The sequence below is a fragment of the Delphinus delphis genome, chromosome 13, assembly GCF_949987515.2.
Source record: "Delphinus delphis chromosome 13, mDelDel1.2, whole genome shotgun sequence".
Classification (NCBI taxonomy): Eukaryota; Metazoa; Chordata; class Mammalia; order Artiodactyla; family Delphinidae; genus Delphinus; species Delphinus delphis.
The window spans coordinates 15,095,010-15,118,547 of record NC_082695.1 but is presented as its reverse complement, the minus strand read 5'-3'; the positions used below and the strand labels follow the sequence as shown (position 1 = coordinate 15,118,547).

The 23,538-nt window shown below is 47.7% G+C and overlaps 1 protein-coding gene across 1 annotated transcript in view; it reads left to right on the top strand.

Moving 5' to 3' along the window:
- The window catches only part of LOC132436397 (2'-5'-oligoadenylate synthase 3-like), a 40,418-nt gene extending 18,743 nt beyond the window's left edge, over nucleotides 1–21,675 (top strand). Inside the window, 12 exon segments of the mRNA XM_060029299.2 lie at nucleotides 5,322–5,525; nucleotides 7,494–7,764; nucleotides 9,749–9,927; nucleotides 11,306–11,411; nucleotides 11,414–11,540; nucleotides 12,036–12,177; nucleotides 14,386–14,558; nucleotides 17,477–17,760; nucleotides 19,182–19,346; nucleotides 19,349–19,362; nucleotides 20,386–20,624; nucleotides 21,507–21,675. Coding sequence (XP_059885282.1) covers nucleotides 5,322–5,525; nucleotides 7,494–7,764; nucleotides 9,749–9,927; nucleotides 11,306–11,411; nucleotides 11,414–11,540; nucleotides 12,036–12,177; nucleotides 14,386–14,558; nucleotides 17,477–17,760; nucleotides 19,182–19,346; nucleotides 19,349–19,362; nucleotides 20,386–20,624; nucleotides 21,507–21,675 — 2,073 coding nt within the window.
- Nucleotides 21,676–23,538: the final 1,863 nt, after the last annotated feature.

Genomic DNA, 23,538 nt, shown 5'->3' with positions numbered 1-23,538 from the left:
TAATTAACCGCAAGGCACAGAGCCAAGAAGTATATCTGCATATTATATGTGTGTGTGTATGTGTGTGTGCGTATTCATTGATTCAACTTAAAATATTAATTGAGCACCTGCTATGTGCCAGGCATCGTTCTGGGCACTGGAACATAGCAGTGAGCAGAGCAGACAAAAACCCCTGCCTCATGGAGCTGACATTTCGTGGAATAGTCTACTGTTGGATAGACTAGGATCCTTCCAAGTTTCAATTACAGTTAATCCTGAGACAAACATCTTTGGTTCACCCTTTGTCCACATCTCTGATTATTTATCCAGGAAAAGTTGTAGAACTGCCCTGTGTAATACAGTAATCACTGTTGAGCACTTGAAATGTAGCTGGACCCAATCGAGATGTGCTAATCTTTATACTTTTTTGAATTTTCAGATTTTATTAATTTTTGGCCATAAGTTTATACTGTTTGTATGACCACAAGAAATAATAAAGCAATGTTTCTTGCACAAAAAAATTTAATAAGTATTTCTCTCAGCTGAGCTCTGATAGTTTGTGCAAAGCCAGCCGGCCCAGGTTATAGAAAAGTCTGGGGCACTGGTGTTGGGAGCTGCTGGTTCAAGTCCAAATTCATGAGATTTGGAAACAGAGGAGCACCTGTGTAAGGGATGACGGAAATGCTGGAATGAAAATTGGAGCACCGGAGTCATAAATTTTTGATTCCCCGGAGAGAAAGCCCCATTCTGGGCAGTTCCTTCTAGGGAAACAGAAACTGGCAGATCTAATGTTTAGCCAAAGGAGATAAGGGTGGAGTCCCTCCCTGCACCCCCCTTTTGAGGAACCACCTTGCTGTAGCCCATAGCAGCTGCACCATTTACATCCCCTTCAGCAATAAATGGGGGGTTCAGTCTCTCCACATCTTTGCCAACACTTTGTAATTCATGATCATTTTGATTATCACCATCCTAGTTGGTGTAAAAGAGTTATATACTCTCAAAATAATCGGGCCTGCTAAGCAAGGTCAAGACCCTACCTGGGAAAGAATGGGACCCTGACACATAGACTGCGGACATAAGAATGGAAGCCCCTGAAAATCTTGAATCCCCAGACTCCTCTGAACCTGGGGTTCAGAAGTGTCCCATCTACCCCTTCTGTTAAAAGCTAGCACCTCCCCCCTTGCAAGGAGACTCTGCAGAGGTCTCTCTTCCATAAGACCCCGCAGGACCGGCACCCACTTGCCCTCCTGCCCACTAGGACTGAGTAGGGTTGAGTCCCAAAATAGCCCAGCCGGGGGCGCGCTGGGCCTGCTGAGGGAGGGATGGACCTATATCCCAAACAGCCAGAAGACCCGGTCAGCATGTAGCAGCAAAAGTCAGGTGGGTGTGTGTGGAAGTGACCCCGAGGGCACTTGATCAAGGGGCTACAGTGTCAGGTCAGATGCAGAAGAGTTTATTGACTTGGAAGTCCCCTCCTGGAATTCAGGACTTCACACCCTGGCAAGGACCCCAGGAGACCGTGCAGAGTTGCTGTTAGCCAGGCTCTTAGAATGGAAAAAGTGAGAGCCTCTGCCGGGTGAGAACAAAATGCTGATATTCCCATGGGAGATGGTGGAAGATGGGATTCAAAGGTCAGGGAAGTGAATATGCTTGGGTGGATGTGCTATATAAGTCCAGAAAAGCCACCAAATTATCTCCCGTGGAAAAGCAGAGAATACAACGTTACCAAGGCCATAAAGAATACGCCAGTGAGAGGACTCAGCATCACTAAGAAGCTCGGGTGGCCTCCTCCATAGAAGATGCTGTCACAGGCCTCCTAACAGCACTGGGGATGGTAGAACCCCGAAATCATAGCGGCCATGAGACAACACTTACCCGTGACGTGGACACACTTCTCTTCGTGAGTGGTAGGGTGGAGGGGCAGTCAGGATGGCCTGACCCACAGAGAATTAAGGAGCTGGTCATAAAATATGGTGTCCCTGGGGCCAAACTAAATGGGCCACAAACGAGGGACGCTCAATCTGCCCCATCAAACTACTTCAAGGATGGACCGTTAGAACACTGAGAGATTCCCCCAATAAAAAGTCACCATCCCTTTCCCAGTGGCTTCCCAGGAGACCCATCTCTGACACATGACATCTAAATGTAACATGATCCTAGATTTGGGGGAGGGGGGGTTGCTATAAAGAACAACATTGGAATAACTGGTAAAAATTGAATATAAGAATATATCCATTGTATATGCTATAACAGATGATAGCATTGTATCAAAGGTACAATTCTGAATGGGGTTGTCATTCTGTGTTTATGTAACAAGATACCCATATTCTTAGGGGATACATATGGAAGTATTTAAGAGTAAAGGGGACTGGGTGATTCTGATGTGTCCATGAAGGTTCATCACTTGTAACAAGTGTCCCACTCTCCCACTCTGCTGGGGGATATTGGTAGTGGGCAAGGCTGTGTGGCTGGGGGAGGGGGAGGAGGCGGGGGGGGGGTGCAGTATACAGGAAATCTCTTGGCTTCTGCCCAGTTATCTGCAACATGCACTCAAATGGCTCAGTAATAATGATACTGATACATAGAGAATGAGGAGCAAATGTGACTTTCAGGATGAAGGATATGAGAGAGTTCTTTGTGTTTCAAAAGATTTCAAAATAAAATATTTTAAAAATAAAAATAAAGCATAGACTTTGGAAAACGGGTAGTTAGAACCTAGTCAGACAACTTACAAGCTGTGTGACCTTGGGCAAATTTTTTCAACTCTCTGAGCCTCTATGTTCTTATCTAGAAAAGAAGGCTTATGACCTCTGCCCACCCAGCCTACCTCTAGGTGTTACAGCAGAAGTCAGATAAAGGCAGGGAAGGGCCCTTAATGCGCAGGTGTGATAAGCAACTTTCTCCAGAGAAACTGAACAGTGAAAATGAACACATAAAGGGAAACCTCATTTTAAGTGGAGTCAGGAGACCAGAAGGGGGCGCTCTCACACACCTCAAGTACCACCGTAATTCAGTCATAGGAAAGACAGTCTTTCAACAGACCCCAACAAGAAGCATCGACAGGAAAAAACTGCCGATGACAGGCCTGGACAGGAAAGATGTACATTGCATCTCTTGGAGGAAACCGACTACCCCAGCAACTAAGCCAGTCACCTGTCATCAGCCTGAATTCTTGCTTTTCTCCAATGGACTCTCATTCAAAACAACCCCTCCCAACTTCCTCCTTTTTCTCTATAAAGTAATGTTCCTCTTCTTTGTTTGTTGGACTTGCCTATGGCTTTTGCTATAGCCTGCTTGTCCCAAATTGAAATTCTCTGCTGTTCCCGAATAAAGCCATTTTACTGGTAAAATAACTGGCTGTTTTACTTTTGAGGTTAACAGAACTATAGGTTTTATAGATCTAGATTTAGAGAAAGATTTGTTTTAAGGAATCGGCTTGTGCCATTGCAGGGGCCAGCAAGTCCAATTTCTGCCGGGTAGGCTGGCCAGCTGGAAACCCAGGGAAGCATCTGCTGGTAGAGTTCCCTCTTCCTTGGGGGAGATCAGGCCTTTTTCTTTTTTTTTTAATTGATATTTTTGGCTGCATTGGGTCCTTGTTGCTGCTCGCAGTCTTTCTCTAGTTGTGGCGAGCAGGGGCTATTCTTCGTTGTGGTGCACGGGGTTCTCATTGTGGTGGCTTCTCTTGTTGTGGAACACAGGCTCTAGGCTCACAGGCTCAGTAGTTGCAGCATGCAGGCTCAGTAGTTGCAGCACGCAGGCTCTAGAGCGCAGGCTCAGTAGTGTGGCGCATGGGCTTAGTTGCTCCGCAGCATGTGGGATCTTCTCGGACCAGGGCTCGAACCCATGTCCCCTGTATTGGCAGGCGGATTCTTAACCACTGTGCCACCAAGGAAGTCCCCAGGCTTTTTTCTATTCATGTCTTCACCTGATTGGATGAGGCCCACCCTCATTATAGAGAGTAATCTGCTTTCCTTGAAGTTTACTGATTTAAATGTTGATCTCATCTCAAAAATACCTTCAAAAAAAGATCTAGAAGACTGTTTGACCAAATATCTGAATACCATGGTCCTAGCCAAGTTGATACAAAATTAATCATCACAACAGAGAAGGGGGTCTGCTTCTGTCCCACCTTGGAGATGTTTGCCTTCTGTGTTACAGAGGAAGCCAGTGGGAGCTGCCTGGGAGTTTCATTTTCATGGTCCTGGACACAAGAGTTGCACGTCTGTCTCCCCTCTGGCCTGTGTGCTCCTGGGCCTGTTTTCCTTCCTTGCTGGGTGGGGTAAGTGCCCGATGAAACCTGGCAGGTGTCCATGTGTGTGCTGAGGAACTGGGCACACAGACACAGACCTCTTGGGACCTGTGTTTGCTCGGTGGCAGAACTAAAACCCAAGTGGCTGAGCCCTTGCCTTGCTGTGTGTCCCTGAACAAGTCAGCGCCCTCTCTGGGTCTCTTTCTCCTCGCTGTTCTCATTAACTCTGAGTTCCCAGGCCATTGGGAACAGGGAGAAGGGGAAAGAGCCTCAAAAGATGACCTCTGAGAAAATAATCTAAAAAAACTATATATAGACATAACTGAATCACTTTGCTGTATATCTGAAGCTAACACAATATTGTAAATCAGCTATACTTCAATTAAAAAAAAAGAAAAACAAAAAAAGAAAGAAAAAAAAAGAAAAAAGATGACCGTTGGCGCCCTATGAAGTTATTTGCTTAACAAACACTTTACAGCTCTAGCCATGTGCCAGGTCCTGTTCTAAGCACTTTGCAAGTCTTTAATCCTTGCATTAAGCCTGTGAGACAGGTACCATTATTATCCCCATTTTATAGAGGGGGAAATCAAGGCACAAAAAGGACTGGCAATGTGCTCAAGGACACAGATGTCGCATGTATCAAGCCCTCATAGTCCAGCTCCAGAGGCTGCATTTTTTTTTTTTTTTTTTTTTTTTTTCAGTACGCGGGCCTCTCACTGTCGTGGCCTCTCCCGTTGCGGAGCACAGGCTCCGGACGCGCAGGCTCAGCGGCCATTGCTCGCGGGCCCAGCCGCTCCGCGGCATGTGGGATCTTCCCGGACCGGGGCACGAACCCGTGTCCCCTGCATCGGCAGGCGGACTCTCAACCACTGCGCCACCAGGGAAGCCCTGGAGGCTGCATTTTTAACCGTCAGTATTCCTTGAGAGCAGCTGAAAGGCTGATCTTCACAGCTTGGGGGAGGGCAAAACCCTGGATTGAGGCAGCCGGCTTGGGAAGTTTCTGTGAGTTTCCTTTTCCCCAGACATGAGTTTCGGTTTCAGTCTCCGGGCATAGGAGTTCCTCATTCTCTTCTGCCTCCAGCTCTGCCATTAGCTGTCATCTCAGCAGCCAGCCAGAGCAATGGGAAACTGGGAGTCCCATCTCTATGAACGGCCTGCCCAGAAACTGGGTGAGTTTACCCAGGACAACCTGAGGCCCTTTGAAGACTGTCAGAAACAGATCGACCAGACCGTGGACACCATCTGTGCAGTCCTGCAGGAAGCTGAGCAGTTCCCCCTGGTGACCGGCGTGGCCAAAGTGAGTAGAAGGCTGGGGTCAGGGCTTCTGGGACCCAGAAGGCAGAGCTACTTGGTGCTGAGCACCTACCGTGTGCCGGGCCCTTGGCACACAAGAGACCATCTTGTCTAGCCCCACACTCAAGTGAGATGGTGGAATATGGTGTAGAGTTTAAGAGTACAGGTTGGGGAGCCGGTTCTACCCCTTACTACTATGTGACGCAGGGCAGGTTGTTTAACCTCTCTGTGCCTCGGTATCTGAATTTGTAAAATGGGAGAGAAATAATACTCATTGCAAAGCGTTATGAGGCTTAAGCCCATAATGTTCTTGCACAGGGCTTGGTACAAAGTTAGTGCAGTAAATTAGCTGTGGTTACTTTTATTGTTTTTATTCTCCCCATTTTACAGAGGAGTAAACTGAGTCTACAAGACTTCAGTAAAACTACCCAAGGATGCTCTGTGTCTTCTCAACAGCAAGGGGTGGGGAGCTGTCATCAGTTAGAAATATTTGGTGCTATGGGCACAAACCCCAGGGTTGAGCCTGAAGATTCTGGACCTTTGGGGAAGAAAGGGTGCTGGGACGGGGCCAGGACCCTAGGGTGGGGAGGGGCTTATGGATGCCCACCACAAACCCCATGCTCTCCGGCACCGAAATCCCACTTCTCTGTAGTCACAGTGCTTTCTGGCCTCTGCCCTCACACACACCCACTAGCCCTAGCAGTAAAGATACCTGGACACTTGGTGTCTCCTACCTTGGCCCAGATGAGGAAGCTGAAGCGTGGAGAAGTTATTTAATAGTTGGCGTCTGACCTGGGATTTTAAGCCCAGGTAATCTGTTTGGGAGCATGCACCCTTAACCACTATACCATCCTACCTCTCAATATTGTTAACTTTTTTCTAATTAAAATATTAATCATACATACAAAAAGTGCACTGATCTAAGTGTACAGCCTGATGGATTGCCACAAACAACATACATGTGTAACCTACACCCAGATCAAGAAATAAAATATCCCACCCCCGACCCAAGAGCCCCTGAACCCCCCATCCAGTCGCTACCCCCAGCCCCAGGCAACCACTCTCCTGACTTCTGACAGCATAGCATAGATTAGTTTTGCCTATTTTTAAACTTTGTATAGAGTGACCAACCATCCCAGTTTGCCCGGGACTGAAGGGTTTTCTGGGACATGGGCCTCTTGGTGCTAAAACTGAGCATGTCCAGGGTAAACCAGACAGGTTGGTCACCCTGTATAAAAGAAATCATGCACTGTGTGTGGGTTTTTTTGACCCATCTGTTGACGAAATTTATGTTGTTGTGTGCAGCTGTTGTTTATCATTTCATTGCTGTCATGTGTTCCCTGTATGAATACACCACATTTGTCCATTCTACTGCTGATGGCCATTCGAGTTGCCTCCAGTTTGGGGCTCGTAGGAAAAGGGCTGCTATGAGGCTTCCCTGGTGGCGCAGTGGTTGAGAATCCGCCTGCCAATGCAGGGGACACGGGTTCGAGCCCTGGTCCGGGAAGCTCCCACATGCCGTGGAGCAACTAAGCCCATGTGCCACAACGACTGAGCCTGCGCTCTAGAGCCCGTGAGCCACAACTACTGAGCCCTCGTGCCACAGCTACTGAAGCCCACGTGCCTAGAGCATGTGCTGCACAATGAGAGAAGCTACCACAATGAGAAACTGGTGCACCACAACGAAGAGTAGCCCCCGTTCGCCGCAACTAGAGAAAGCCCCCACGTGCAGCAACAAAGACCCAACACAGCCAAAAATAATAAATAAATAATACAATAAATAAATTTATTTTTTTTTAAAGTGCTGCTATGGGTATCCTGATTCAGTTCTTTGGGTGGACAAATGAACATCTGCCACTCCGCTTTTAGACTATGTTGACATCTGGGGCTTTTGCTTGAGGTGAGAAATATTTCTGCCTGTCGGGGTGCCCTGCGACCCCAAAGGGTTCAGAGTCTTCTCTGTTGCTGGCAGAGTGGCTCCTATGGCCGGAGAACGGTCTTGAGGGGCAACTCCGATGGTACCCTCGTCATCTTCATCGGTGGCCTTGAAAAATTCCAGGATCAGAAAAAAAACCAACATGACTTCCTCAGCAAAATCTGGGCACAGTTGAAACGCTGTGAGCTCACGATGAAGCTGGCAGCCAAGATGGAGATCCAGAGCATCAGTGGCAAGCTCACCATCCAGCTGTCCACAGAACAGCAGAGCATCACTTTCGAGATGCTGCCCGCCTTCAACGCTCTGGGTGAGCCCCCCTGTGTGTGTGTGGGGCTGTGGAGGTTCAGGTCTGGAGGGACTTGTCAAGAGAGCAAAGCCAGAAAAAGGGGTGGTAGATAGCCTGGCATCTGAATAAATACCCCTGGTGCTTTCCAAAATGAGGGACCGTAGACTTTCCCTCCTTCCTCTCTTTGCCTCTCTCCCTTTCTCTCTCTCTCTTCCTTCCTTTCTTTCTTCCTTTCCTTTCTTTCTTTCTTTCTTTCTTTCCTTTCTTTCTTTTCTCACTGTGTGGCATGCAGGATCTTAGTTCCCCTACCAGGGATGGAACCTGCACCCCCCGCAGTGGAAGTGCAGAGTCTTAACCACTGGACCACCAGGAAAGTCCCGAGAGACCATTGACTTTCAAAAGAGGAGATTCCTCCTACCCTGAGCTTACTCTCTTCTGTAGAATTTCTCCCTTATCTCCTAGTTGACTTTGGAGGAAATGTTCTAGACCCTGGAGTAGAGCATCTCAAACTGTGACACGCACACAAAGCACCTGAGAAACTTGTTAAAATGCAGGTTCTGATTCAGGAAACTGGGGTCCAGGATTCTATATTTCTAACCAGTGCCATGATATTGCTGCTCTTCTGTGGACTACACTGGAGGATTTAGACTAGAATAATTGCTGGTTAGAGATAGAGGATGGGGCAAACATCTGGGAAAAGTTCAGCTGGAGCAGGTATTTGGAATGTGCCTCTAATCAGGTCAACATCAAGGCACAGATCTTCCATGGGCAACTGTTTGGATGGATGGATGGATGGTTGACTGGATAGATGGATGGATGGTTGATTGAATGGGTGAGACTAAGCATAGTTACAGCTTAGTCTCAAGCATAGGTACATATATTATCACAAACTTAAATACCAGAGCTGGAATTCAACCCCTCATTAAACAAGTGAGGGGCTTCCCTGGTGGCGCAGTGGTTGAGAGTCCGCCTGCCGATGCAGGGGACACGGGTTCGTGCCCCGGTCCGGGAAGATCCCACATGCCGCGGAGCGGCTGGGCCCGTGAGCCATGGCCGCTGAGCCTGCACGTCCGGAGCCTGTGCTCCGCAACGGGAGAGGTCACAACAGTGAGAGGCCCACGTACCGCAAAAAACAAACAAACAAAAAAAAAAACAAGTGAGGAAGCAGAACGAAATGAATGTGTCCAGGGCCACACAGCCAGTTACTGACAGAACTAGAATAAAAGCCCAGGTCTTTTAAGCCCCAGGCCCAGTGCCTTCAAGGTGGACACACACACACACACACACACACACACACACACACACACACCCTGACGACTTACATTCACAGAAAGGTGACCTAGTGCAGAGAAAAATGCACCAGTTTGCAAGGTAGGCAGCCTTGAATTCTCATCCTGGTCTTACTACTAACCCACTTCTGCCAACTGTAAGATCAAGGCTAGAAACAGCTAACTTGCAGGATCTTTAGGATGATAAGGGTTGAGTATACGTGCCTGACTCAAAGGAAGGCTGGAGTCAAGGTGAAGAGACAGAGTGTGACTCAGAATTCCTAGGAAATCCTATGTTCTGTCCTCTGGTTCAGAGCACGGTGGCTGGAGATTAGGCCAGAGCGCCCTCTGCTGGCTGCACTCCATCTCGCAAAGAACGATGTGAGAACGAGAAATCAGCTCTTCCTCACATGTAGTACCGAGAAGCTGCCACCAGATAGCGGCAGAGCTACACATTCCAAACAGATAACCTTTCCTAGACGGAAACAATAATGGTCGCTTTCTGAGAAAAGTAAACTACTGAGAAATTTTTAAATTACTTTCTGTACTAAATATTAGCCTAACTACATTTTATTATCTAGCAGGACAAGCCACCCCTCACCTTTTATGCAAATGCACCAGTCCTCTTACAGATGAAGCAATGAACGTGTGCTACCAAACCACATCCAGCCGCCTTTGTGGGCTCACCCAGGCCAGGTTCCATGAAAACCAAAAGTTCTGCTTCTGTTTCACACCAGGCTTAAGTGAGAAGCCCAGCCTCTGCACCTATCGAGAGCTCAAAAGATCCTTGGATATGGTGAAAGCCAGCCCCGGTGAGTTCTCGATCTGCTTCACTGAACTCCAGGAGAAGTTTTTTAGCAACCATCCCAGCAAGCTGAAGGATTTGATCCTCTTGGTAAAGTACTGGTGTCAAAAGGTAAACGTCAAATTGCATGTTTATTGCTATTATCCGTTTCCCTTTTACTGAGATAACTCACGTTCGGTAAAGTACAACAATGTTAAGAATACAGCTCAGGGATTTCCTGGTGGTCCCATGGTTAAGATGCTGTCCTCGCAGTGCAGGGGGTGCTGGTTCCAAACCTGGTGGGAGAACGAAGATCCCACATGCCGTGTGGGCAAAGAAAAAGAAAAGAATACAGCTCAATGTGTTTTTATAGCCTTTCAGGCAACACCCAGATCAAAATAGGGCACATTTCCCGCACTCCAGCGGGATGCACACTCCCAGTCCATGCTTCCCCCAAACAAACCACTATGCTAGCATCTGGTACCACAAATTAGTTTTGCTTGTTTTTAAACTTGACGTCAATGGAATCATACTGCATGTACTTCGTGTTTGCCATCTTCTGCTCAATATTATGCCTGAGAGATTTGTCTGTGTTGTTGCAGGGAGTAGTGGTTCTTCATTGTTTTGTACTATTCCATTGCATTAATACACTGTACATGGATGCATTCTACTGCTGAGGGACATGTGGGTCATTCCCAAATTGGGGCTGTTATGAATTAGGTTACAGTGGATATTCCCCTACATGTCTTTTTGTGAATTTAAGCAGTCATTCCTCTTGGGTAAATATGCAGGAGTGAGACTGCTGTGCTATAAGGTATACTTTATATATATGTGTGTGTGTGTGTGTGTGTATATAGATATATACATATATACACACACACATATACCTTATATATATACACACATTACATATATACATTATATATACCTTATCTGTGTATATATACATATATGAATATATATGTATATGTGTATACATATACACATGCATATATGAATAAATTTGTGGAATATATACATATATATATATAACTTTAGTAAATACACCCAAATAGTTTTTCCAAACGGTTGTACCAAATCCCACTCCTGTCCGCAGTGTATGACAATTTCAGGTGCTCCACATTCTTATCAACACTTGTTGTCAGTCCATCGAATTTTAGCCATGTATCATTTCAATCATTGACAGGGGACATTGACTTCCTATAGACTTCTAGTTTCATTTTTTTTTTTTTTTGCAGTACGCGGGCCTCTCACTGCTGTGGCCTCTCCCGTTGCGGAGCACAGGCTCCGGACGCGCAGGCTCAGTGGCCATGGCTCACGGGCCCAGCCGCTCCGCGGCATGTGGGATCTTCCCGGACCGGGGCACGAACCCGTGTCCCCTGCATCCGCAGGTGGACTCTCAACCACTGCACCACCAGGGAAGCCTTGACTTCTAGTTTCTTGATTTCAGACCCCTGGCATGGGCGGAACTGGGTTCCAAATTATCTGCTACACTTTTCTCCTTCCACAGTGCCAGGAAAAGCTGAAGGATTCATCCCTGCTGCCCCTGTATGCGCTGGAGCTGCTTACGGTCTATGCCTGGGAACAGGGGTGTGGAGCAGAAGACTTTGACATAACTGAGGCATCAGGACTGTTCTGGAGCTTATCAGGAAGCAGGAGCAGCTATGTGTCTACTGGACAGTCAACTACAACTTTGAGGATAAGACCGTCCGCAACATCCTGCTGGGCCACCTCCGATCCCCGAGGTACCAAGCTTCCCACGGCCCTCTCTCCTTACCTCTTTAGGTACATGCCAGGCTGTACCCCCTTAGAATGAGGGTGCATCCCTGTCTTTCCCAGCCAAGCATGCACCAAAAGAATGCCAGCAGCAGTGGGTAGGGAGGCAAAGAGAGGTCTGTCTGAAAGAGGGACGCTTCGATGCTTTTCACATTCTAAACCATTGTCACATTTTGTCCCAAAGCAAACACTTCCCCTCATAGAAGGAAGGGGCAAAGAGAGGAGGGGTCAGCAGACAGAGGAGACCGTTTTATTAGGTTATGAATGGAACATGCCTGTAAAGCGGAGAACACTAGACACAGAGAACACCAGGACCAGAGAGGCTAGACATCTTAGACAGAGCACTTCAGCAATTGGGAGGAACTGCAGGAGGTAAAAATCCAGGTTTCCAGATGCCCAGTCCAGGCCTCTTTCCCCCAAGATGATTTCTTCTCCCAACTGATTTTTTTTAATCAAATTCATAGGCCAGTAATCTTGGATCCAACTGACCCAACCAGTAATGTGAGCGAAGATAACACCTGCTGGCAGCTGCTAAAACAAGAAGCTCAAACCGGGTTATCTTCTCTCAGGCTGAACCAGTCACCTGGACTGTCCTGGAATGTTCTGGTGAGAGGGCTTTCCAATATAGTGCGTGTCCTGCTGCAGGCAGGGCCCTCCCGATACTCAGACTGCAGTCTTATCCAAGATCACCGTGAGCTGGTTTCCCAGAGATGCCATGACAAAGCACCATGCACTGGTGGCTTAAAGCAACAGAAATTTACTCTTTCACAGTTTGGGGGGCTAGGAATCCAGGATCAAGATGTGGACAGGGCCATGCTCCCTCTGAAGGCTCTAGGGAAAAGTCCTTCCTCACGTCTTCCAGCTTCTGGTGGCCGTTCGCGGTCCGTGGCTTGTGGCAGCAACACTCCGATCTCTGCCTCTGTTGTCACATGGCCTTCTCTTGTGTGTCTTCACAATGTCCTCCCTCCAGGCATGTCTGTCTCTGTGTCTCTCTCCTCTTCTTATAAGGACACCAGCCGTACTGGATTAGGGACCACAGTAATGACCTCGTCTTAACTTGATTACCTGTTTGCAAAGACCCTTTTTCCATATAAGGTCACATTCATAGGGTCTAGAGGTTGGGACTTCAACATATCTTTTAGGGGGACACAATTCAGTCTATAACACACCATTAGGGACCTCCCCTTCCATTAAAATGATAGTAATGTGCAAAATTGAAGAAAGAGAAAAGGCGGGCACCTGCAGATGAGAGACTTCAATTAGTTTCTGCAAGAGAGAAAGCAGGTGAGAAGGTGGTGACAGATGAAATGGAGCAGAGCCCAAGAGACGTGGGTGGCAGTCACCCTTGCGGATGCTGGGACAACCTCTGAGCTCTACTGAAGCAGGCGTTGGGGGCGAGAGCGAGAAGTGAGGCTGCAAACGGGAGAACTAATGAAGGGCCAGATGCATTGGGTTTTCCCCTCCCATCCCCCAAAGGAGAAGCACATCTATCAACACAAATTTGATTATATCTGCAAAGTCCCATTTTCCATACAGGGTAACATAGTCGTAGAGCAGGACGTGGACTTTGGGCGGTGGGGGTGGATATCACTATTCTCCCTCCCACTAGCAAGAAGTAGGCTGCCTCTGCAGACTGAGGCCTGACCAGAGCATGCAGAACAGGGAAGAAAAGATGCTCAGGTGAGGTGTCATGACCTGTGGTCCATGGAGCGCATCCCATCTGATGTTTTCTACTGAAGAGGAGAGAACTTCACTTTTATGCAGATGTCAGACCCCATTTAGACATCAGAATATGGTTTCCTTCCAAAAGTGACCACAGGTACAGAGAGTGAGCAGGTCCCACCCTCCACGGTCCCATTGGATTAGAGAACAGGTAACTGTCCCTTCAGACTGAACACACAGCCCCTCTGACTCCAGGACGGCCCTTCTCTTCAACACACTTAGACGGAACAGCATCCCCTGGTGTGGAGGGTTGAATAGTGTCCCGCAAAATTCATGTCCACCCAGATCCTCAGAATGTGACCTTCTTTGGAAGTAGGGTCTTTGCAGGTATTACCAGTTAAGAGGTCATCCTGGATCAGTGTGGACCCTGAATCCAATGACTGGTGCCCTTATAAGGAGACACACAGGGACACAGACACAGAAGGGAGAAAGCCACGTGACAAGAGAGGCAGGGGTCAGAGTGATGCAGCCACAAGCCAGGGAAGGCCGTGGACTTCCAGAAGCTGGAAGACACAGGAAGGATTTCCCCTAGAGCCTTGGAGGGAGCACGGCCCTGCCTACACTTCGACTGCAGACGTCTAGAAACGTGATTTGTTACGGCCGTTCAGGGAAACCAATCCACCGGGGCACAGGGTGTTTAACAGAGGCTGATAGAACCTTGAAAAAGGAATAATGTGATCATCAGAAGTCAAAAATACCTGTAATAAATGGGAAAATAAGGAAGGAACAGAGCAGTACGAGAAGCCAAGAGGTGCCGGCCATTTGTGGACGGTCCCAGAACAGAAAGTGGAAACTAGACAGTAATTTGGAGCCAGGTCTTCACAGACCTGTTGGGAGAAGGATCCAGATCCCTTCTAGAGGGTAAGAAGAGCAACTAGGAGAGGTTCTGTTTCTGGGGGATCTTGGGTACCACCCGAAACTCTCAGGTATGCTCTTGGGATATGTCAATGCAAGAACTCAGGATGACAAAGGTACCAGCAGGAGAGTTGAGAGCAGGAGGGAGAGATGGGGGAGCAGAGCAGGCAGGGGAGGAAGCGGGGGTGGGGGACAGGCGGCTGGCAGGGGGCGTCTCACAGCGGGCTCCTTCCACAGCCTGTGCCGCTCTACATGACCCCAGGCCATCTTCTGGACAAGTTCATCAAGGACCTTCTCCAGCCCAACAGGACTTTCCTAGATCAGATCAAGAAAGCTGTTGACATCATCTGTAAGTTTCTTAAGGAAAATTGCTTTCGACATTCAACTACAAAGTGTCAGAAGATTGTCAAGGTGAGCAATGGCCTTTCTCTTTGTTATTGGCGGGGACGAAGCCGTTCCTGTAACTCTGCAATGCTCCTGACCACTGGAAGTGTGAGGACAAAGTGTGAGGGAGGGAAGCAGGGGAGATGGGCAGCTAGGACCCTGGTTTTTAGTGGAGGGTGCTGATGCACTGCTTACGCCATTCGCAATAGACTTTTGGGGGGTGCACATTGTGCGGCTTGCGGCATCCTAGTTCCCCGACCAGGGACTGAGCCCGGCCCACGGCAGTGAAAGTGCCGAGTTCTAATCACAGTAGACTTCTGATTCTGTGTTAACCTCCGCGAGCTGCTGGCAACGCTTGCCGGTGCTTGGCTTGTGGTGCCTCACTCCAATCTCTGCCTCCCTCTCCCCGTCCCCTTCTCCTCTGGGTCTTTCTTCTCTTCCCTTCTAAGAACACTTGTCATTGGATTTAGGGCCCGCAGATCCCTAACTTCATTACATCTATAAAGACCCTTTTTCCAGATAACATCACATTCACACATGTTGCCAGCAGACATCTCTTTTGGGGGCGCCACCATTCAAACCACAGCAGATTCTAAGCTCCATGTGTATTAAAACAAAAAGTGACAGTCTTCCTAGTTTCAATTCATCCCATCAACTGAGCTAGAGATTCAGCAGATGGGGCCATTCTTGTCCAAGACTCCAAGGTCATGCGCTGACACACTTGCCTCCGTCTGTTGGCCACCAACCAGATAACTGTGTGTCCAGGGTCACAAGAAGGGAGGGGGAAAAGTGCTGACCTGTGAGCAAGAACATTTGCCGTGATGCAAAGAAACAGATCTGTGTGCATGCTGCCCTGGGACGGGTCTGGGGACCAGTACCGACGTCCCACGCGCCATGAGTAAAATGTCTCACGAGGTTAATTTGAGGGAAAACAAGACTGGCTGTGTTCATGGTCTGTGAACCATTGTTGAAGCATTCATTTTGTCCTCTGCTTCCCCAGCCTCTCATTAACATGATAGTAAATAAATAAGAAACGTTAATGACACAGCAAAGAAGAAAATAGGAAGAGAGCCTTTGGCCGATAAGAAGTTGCTTTCTATCTTCCTGAAGTTGGTTGCAAGAGTTGTCTGCTGAGGTGATGGGGGAGGTGCCACCTGGAGGATGCAGGGAGGGGGCTGTGGCCCGGGAGACCAGCTGCATGAATGAAGTGGCATGGACCAGGGATGAATGGAGCACCTGTGTACAGGAAGCTCCACTCCCCTCGCCCCCTAGGCCATGTAGCCAGGCATTCACTACCCATGGGTAAAATAAACATTGCTTTTGCAGAAATCAAATGAGCTTTCTGGGGAAAACCAGGAAAACATGCATGAGGGTTGATGCTCAGAGCAAATCCCACCAAGTTGTGGCATTGAGAGAGCTCCCTGCGAAGCTGGCTTCTCCCCGACTCACCCTCAAAGAAGCCCATCAGCTAAGGAGCTGTGCCTTCAGGGAGAACTTCACAAAACAGACAGAATGAACCTGTGTGCCTGCCTAAGCTGCCTCGTGCAGAGCCTGGCAAGCCAGGGCCAGCGAGCTAAGAGTGGTTTTACTTTTTTTTTTGCGGTACGTGGGCCTCTCACTGTTGTGGCCTCTCCCGTTGCGGAGCACAGGCTCCAGACGCGCAGGCTCAGCGGCCATGGCTCACGGGCCCAGCCGCTCCGCGGCATGTGGGATCTTCCCAGACCGGGGCACGAACCCGTGTCCCCTGCATCGGCAGGCGGACTCTCAACCACTGCGCCACCAGGGAAGCCCCGGTTTTACATTTTTACATAGTTGAAGAAGAAGAAGGAGAAGAAGGGAGAGGAGGAAGAGGAAGGGGAAAAGGAGGAGGATGGGGGGGAGAAAAGTGAGGAGCGGGAAGTAGAAGCTTATGTGGCAGAGACACACGTAGCCCACAAAGCGTAAAATATGTATCAGCTAATGCTTTACGGAAAGTTTGCCGACCCCTGCATCTAAATGATGAGTATTCATCCAATGGTCCCCAGATTGCAGGAGGGAAGAGATGATGTCAGGCTTGCCTTAGTTTGATTTATTTCAGGTCACAGAAATTCAAATAAAGCTACATACTCTTTTTTGTCTGTTTGTCCAGAGTATACTGTAAATGGACATCTTGAGGACTGTATTTCATAAGATCAAGTATGCAAAGGGATCTATATAGTGTCTAACAGAGCACATTCAGCTGATATTAATACAGTGCCTTGTGTTTAAAATTTGCTCATTGCGTATTGATCCATTCGAATTTTGTTTTATCTAGGGGGAAAATTTTAGATTTTCACTATTGAGGATTTTTTTTCTCACTATGGTCTCTTTTTAAAATTTATTTATGTTTATTGAAGTACAGTTGCTGTACAATATTATATAAGTTACAGGTGTATGGTATAGTGATTCACAATTTTTAAAGGTTATACTCCATTTATAGTTATTATAAAATATTGGCTATATACCCCATGTTGTACAATATAACCTTGTAGCTTATTTTACTGCTAATAGTGTATACCTCTTACGTCCCCACCCCTGTAGTGCCCCTCCTCACTTCCCTCTCCCCACTGTAACCACTAGTTTGTTCTCCACGTCTGTGAGGCTGTAAAGCTACGTTAGTCCTTACCAGAAACCTTTAGGAAGTTGACTTGAGAAGCGGGTCATTTATAACTAGCCCATCCATTGTTTGTGGGCAAATTCACACATCAAATGGCATGAGATGAGCCACCTTTGGAACCAGATGATTCTATTTGTTTGGAAAATGAAACACTCTGCTTCGGAATCAGCCCTAACTGGAGACTCGAACGTGGCACCGCTCCCGGCAACCTCATTAATTAGCCCAACGGGCGCCAGCCCATGGGGGTGAGGGCTCAGGCTCTAGAAAATACTGTATCTCCAGTTGCCTTTGCTTCCCTGGGGCGGGGGGGGGGGGGTCAACCGCCAAAGGCACGGCTCTGAAGAGCGGCTCCGATGCCGACCTTGTTGTGTTCGCGGACCCGCTGAAAAGCTACACCTCCCAGAAAAACGAGAGATGCAACATCATCAAGGAAATCCATAAGCAACCGGAAGCCTGTCAGCGGGAGAAGGATTTTGAAGTGAAGTTTGAGATTTCAAAATGGAAGGCTCCCCGGGTGCTGAGCTTAACTCTGAAATCCAAAGTCCTCAACGGAAGTGTTGACTTTGATGTGCGGCCTGCATTTAATGCCCTAGGTAAGACTCCTAAGATTTGAGCTTCTGGAGGAGGAAGAGGGATTCTGGTGTGATGGGGGGAGGTGGGGGAGCGGGAAGTCACGTGACTTACTGATCGGACCTGGTCCAGTGCCCCAACAGGTGGCATTCATAATGACAGCAATACCTTACACCTGTATACATTTTCATTCTCGTTTATTTTATCCCTACGACGGCCAGAACCCACATCTTATACTCCCATGGTGTCATTCACAACATCTATCAAAGAATGGGGTACACGGGAATTCAGTACACAGTTATAGATAAAATGCCTCAAGTAGTAGGGAAGGAAATGAAAAAACAGACTGTGGGAGAAATTCTGAGGCAAAGACAGGAAATCTGGGTGTTCGCCTTCCATCTTAGGCAAAAACTCCTTTAGAAATTTAATTCGTGAGTGACAGATACACAATGGTGTATTAAAAGAAACCAAGGAAGGGCTTCGCTGGTGGCGCAGTGGTTGAGAGTCCGTCTGCCGATGCAGGGGACACGGGTTTGGTGCCCCGGTCTGGGAAGATCCGACATGCCGCGCAGCGGCTGGGCCCGTGAGCCGTGGCCGCTGAGCCTGCGCGTCCAGAACCTGTCCTCCGCAACGGGAGAGGCCACAAGAGTGAGAGGCCCGCGTACCGCAAAACAAAACAAAACAAAACAAAACAAAAAAACAAGGCTATTTCAGGCATTTTCCAAATCAAAATCAAGAAGACTCTGGTACCTTCCCTCTGAATGGTTCTTAGGGTCTTTAGAGAGGAAATGACAGTATATAGATAGGGGGTCAGCTAACTTTTTAAATAAAAGGCAAGATAGCAAATATTTTCAGCTTTAAGGACCATAAGGTATCTGTCACAACTGCTCAACTCTGCCTTTGTAGCTTGAAAACAGCCATAGACGATACATTAATAAGTGGGCGTGACTGTGTTCCGATGAAACTTTATTTACAAAAACAAACAGGCGGCCAGATTTAGTCTGGGGGCCACAGTTGGCAAACTTCAGATCAGCACTATCTAGAAGGCCTTTCTGGGATAACGAAAATGTCCTCTATCTGTGTTCTGTATCTATTGAGAGCTTGAAATGTTGCCAGTACGAGTAAGGAACTAAATTTCTCATTTGATTTTCCTTTAATGAGTCTGAATGCAAATAGCCACCTTGGCTGATGGCTACCCTGTTGGACAGTGCAGGTCTAGATAACGCTTTAATAATAAATACCACCTATACTCATATAAACCATGTAATTTTTAATATCTCATTACTCTGGAGATGCCCCCGATATCTTAGACATCAGTAATTCACATACACTAATAGAGTTCAAAATAATTTCCCAGAATTAAATTATAGTTGTCAACAGTGTTTTGAAATCTGTTACTTTCTATACAGATTAAAGCATAATGTAAATTTCTTCCCCATGTTAGGTGAACTGAAGTCTGACTCTACACCCAGCCCCAGGATCTATGCTGACCTCATCTATTTGCATAAATCCTCAGACACCCTGGGGGGAGAATTTTCTACCTGTTTCACGGAGCTACAGCGCAATTTCGTTTGCTCCCGGCCCACGGAACTGAAGGATTTGATTCGCCTGACTGGTACAAATGGGTACGACAGCTCTTGTCCTGGCCACCTGGTTATTATTTTTATCAGTACTCTGTGACCATGAAACCGGCACTTGTGCTCACTGTCTCCCATGCTGGGGGCTGGACCACATTACAGAATCTTCCCATGCCTAACCCTGAGTATCTTTGTGGAGTTCCCATCACTAACCCCATTGAGATGGGTCAGATGTAAGCATCTCCTCCCAACAAAGCTGCCACACATGGTTTATTTTGCTTTTTCTCTGACACCCAAAGAACTCTGCAGGAATCCAAGTTATCGTGCCTCCAAAGGGCAGATGAAGTTGGGATTTTCATGCCTGCAAGTCACCAGCATGGCTTATCTGCTGCTAGGTGTCCATAATTAATAGACTCAGATGCTACCTCTTGGAAGGCAGGTTGAAGCGACAGGCAGCAGCAGGGGCTGCATTTTCTATACTGGTTCGCCTCCCTCCACTTCCATCCGTCTGCCACAGGGTAGTTTCTAAGTATTCTCATGACAGCAGACACCCAGCACAACAGCACCTCTTTCAGGAGATGTCTCCTTTCTGTGTCCAGCTTCCTGAAACCCGAGGAGACTGAACCCTGTGGTTTCCACGTCTACACCCAGCCCCAGGGTGCTCAGAGTGCTCAGGGCTGCAGGGTGACCTTGAGCAAGTCACTTCACTTCCCCATGACTTCAGCATGGCGACCTCTGCCCGCTGTGTAGGGATGCTGGGGGATCAGGAGTGAATGACGTAGGTGGAATGTCTGGCCCCATAATTAGCACACAGTGGGTCTTTAGTAAATGGTACTATGTTATAACTCTAGGACGGTACATACAGCCAAAGCACAACAAAGAAGTCTGCGTGGGCTGCCTTTAAGCTGCAAAGTGACCCTTCCCAGACCAGTCCTAGCGCTGCGTCTCGAGACCTGGGTGCCCTACTGCGGCCCCAGCAGTCCTTCACGTGCACCCTCTAAGGCTCTTGCTACGCTCATTTCACCTTCCTGCTCTAACCAGTATCGTCTGATGTTCCCACTCTTCCCTCAGTGTGGAAGCAAACTGAAGCAAAAGGGGTCTCTGCCCCCCAAATATGCCTTGGACCTGCTTACCATCTACGCCTGGGAGCAGGGGAGCGGGGCGCAGGATTTTGACACGGCTGAAGGTTTCCGGACGGTCCTGGAGTTGGTCACAAACTAGCAGCATCTCTGTGTCTTGTGGATGGTCAACTACAACTTTGATGATGAGATTGTGAGGCGCTTCCTCCCGACCCAGATCCAGAGAACCAGGTGCCCCAAACCTCAGCCCCCTCCATTTCTTAACCTGATTCCCTCCAACGCTATTTTGGTGACCTGAATTCACCTCCCGTGGGGTCCTGATCCATTATTCCTCCTGTGAAACTGAGAAGGGAATGTGCTGGCCGTCAGAACCGCCCACAGTCTCCAGGGGTAAAATCCCAGGGAGGCAGGAGAACTGTCATCAGGAGGAACAAAGAAGGAAGGACCAAGGTACCAGGTCCCTGAGTTGCTTTCATCTTTCTAGGTCAGAAGGAAAAGCATGGATTCATTAGCAGGTCTAAAAGGTGTGGAAGTTGGAAGTGTGTTCCTGAGAAATAATGCTATTATTCGCTGCTGGTGCATCCTGCAGGCTGTTTATTAGATCAGGTTTTATCTCCCCTTTCCAACCTCCATCCCACAAAACCTTTATCCTTCAAGAATAGGAAGGAATCTTAGTGTATCCACTTAGCACCAGCAGCAGGGAACCAAAACAGTGGAAGCAAAAGAAAAGAGAAGAGAGAAAAGAAAGAAACATTGAGAAAGAATAGAGGAGAAAAAAAAAAAGACAATAAGATACCCTGGCTTGCCTACCATGGGTGTGACCTACTTGACAGTAGAGTTGATTAAATGATACATTATATTTCAGTTGCCCTAGCATGGAGAGATGTTTATAGAATGCCTTCATGTGTATAAGAATGAACAGCTTTCAAAACTTTTCTGACAGATATGATTTAATTCTAGGAAATCACTTTGAACTGTATTGGTACATTTGAATTACGGACATCTAAGCTAGAAAGACACATTGTTTTGTTACGAACAGTAGAATGGGCCCCCAATTCTGAGGCCACTGGTTCTAAAAAGCATGCCTCTAATGACTTCTAATCTCTCGTTTAGGCCTGTGATCTTGGACCCAGCCGATCCTACTGGCGACGTGGGTGGAGGGGACCGTTGGTGTTGGCATCTTCTAGCAGAAGAAGCTACTGAATAGCTGTTGTCTCTCTGTTTCCGAGACGGGTCGGGTTGTCCCATACAATCGTGGAACATGCCAGTAGGAATCATCTAAAGGAAGTGTCATCTGGAGATTACCCTGGGACAGGCCGAAATCAAAGAGCTTCCCTGCTATGGCAACTTGGGATTCACTCAGCCACAAATAACAGATAACCCAACTCAGGAGCCTAAACGACTGGGTTTTTTCTTCCCATAACAAGAAATCCTAAGGCAGGCAACCTAGGACTCGCACAACAGCTCCACTGGACTTTCCCCAGGAGCAGATCACCTCCACCGTGGCACTTGGTACTGGGGCTGGATAGCTCTTCGTGGTAGGGGCCGTCTTGGGCAGTGTTAAGTCTCTACCCACCAGATGCAGTAGCACCACCCCCGAGTGCAACAACCAAAAATGCCTCCAGACGTGACCAAGGGTCCCCTGGGGCACACTCATCCCCAGCTCTTCCTGGCTCCACCCTCTTTAGTCGTTCATTTGAGTCTTCGTGGCACTGAGAGTGGCTATTGCACCTCCAGGTGGCGGGTCCATGGTGAGGTTGGAGGAACAGAAAGAGGGAGGATACCCACCCAGGTAGCTTATTAGAAGCTTCATCCAGCAAACTCTCTTACTCAAGCTGCAGCTACCTGTAACCGAAAAGTGGCTCCAGAAAGGGGGGTGAGAGTTGGGTCAGCCAGCCAAGAGTGCCTGCCACCCCTGTCCAAAGCTCCACCGCCAACCAAGATACCTGCCACCAGGTATACTTGGTTCCCCCATCAGGTTCTCTGTCAACAAGTACCCAAAACTGTCCCTGGTAGTAGTCACCTTCTCAGATACACTTCCTTCTTTCTTTTTGGTTTTTTTTTCTGTCTCTTTTAACCAATGGTTCTAACTGCTTGGATATGTATTATTCTCGCACGTATATTTCTTTCTTTCTAGACAGTGCAGTCACCAGGAAGTTGGGGAGCAGGGATACATTCTATTGTCAGTGAGATGCACTTATTCAGAAGGTGTAGATTCCTGGAATAATAATGCTGGAAGAAACTTCTAGAGACCACCAGGCAACTGCTTTTTTTTTTTTTTTATGGTTAATAAACTACAAAATTTACAAACCCAAGCCTGAATGAACGGTATTACTCTAGTTCATATTATCATTATTGGTATAACGTATTAGCCATGACTGATAGCAAAAATCATTGTACATAATAAATATTGTGCTTTATTTAGAAAGATGACTTATAAGCACTGCTGTAGGCCTGCTAGATAGGGCTTTGATTTTCTAATAATACTATTAAGTTATCTAATCTATTCAAAATAGCTTGACCGATGGCCACAATCTATGTTTTTCAGGTGACTGGTATGATTAGAAATTTGGCTTACGACTAAGGCACGAGGCTGTTTTCTAGGAAAAGTTATTATCATCGTCAATGGGTCGGCCCACAAAGTTTATTTGTCCTCGCAAACACTGTCTGAAGCACGACGCCCCCTCTGCCCGCTCTGTTCGGCAGAAGAGGAGAGCGGAAATCCCACCATGTGCTTTATACCATGACTGGCCACATTCAGGCCCCTTGAGGAGGCGGTTCTGAGGAGCTAAACTCTGGTCCTCTTCCTTCTCTGTAATCTCATCTGAACAATTTAATGCACGTCCATGGCCTCCCCCACCCCTGACAGGCAGTTGCTTTTAAAGAATCGGTCACTGTGTGAAAGAGTAGCCCATTCTTCCCTTGACGGCCCCCACTGCTCCTTCCCTCGCTTCTTCAACTCCTCTTGAAATCAAGACCTCCACGTCCTTCGTAAAGCCTCACCTCGCCTTGCTGAAGTCTCGTTCCGTGTGTGACCTCCGTTATTAAAAACATTTGCTCTCGTCCAGGTTTATGTGCACGGTATTTGTCAACCATTCTGTATTTTCCCAATTACTAACTCCTTCCTTTTCCTCCAAGTCTTAGA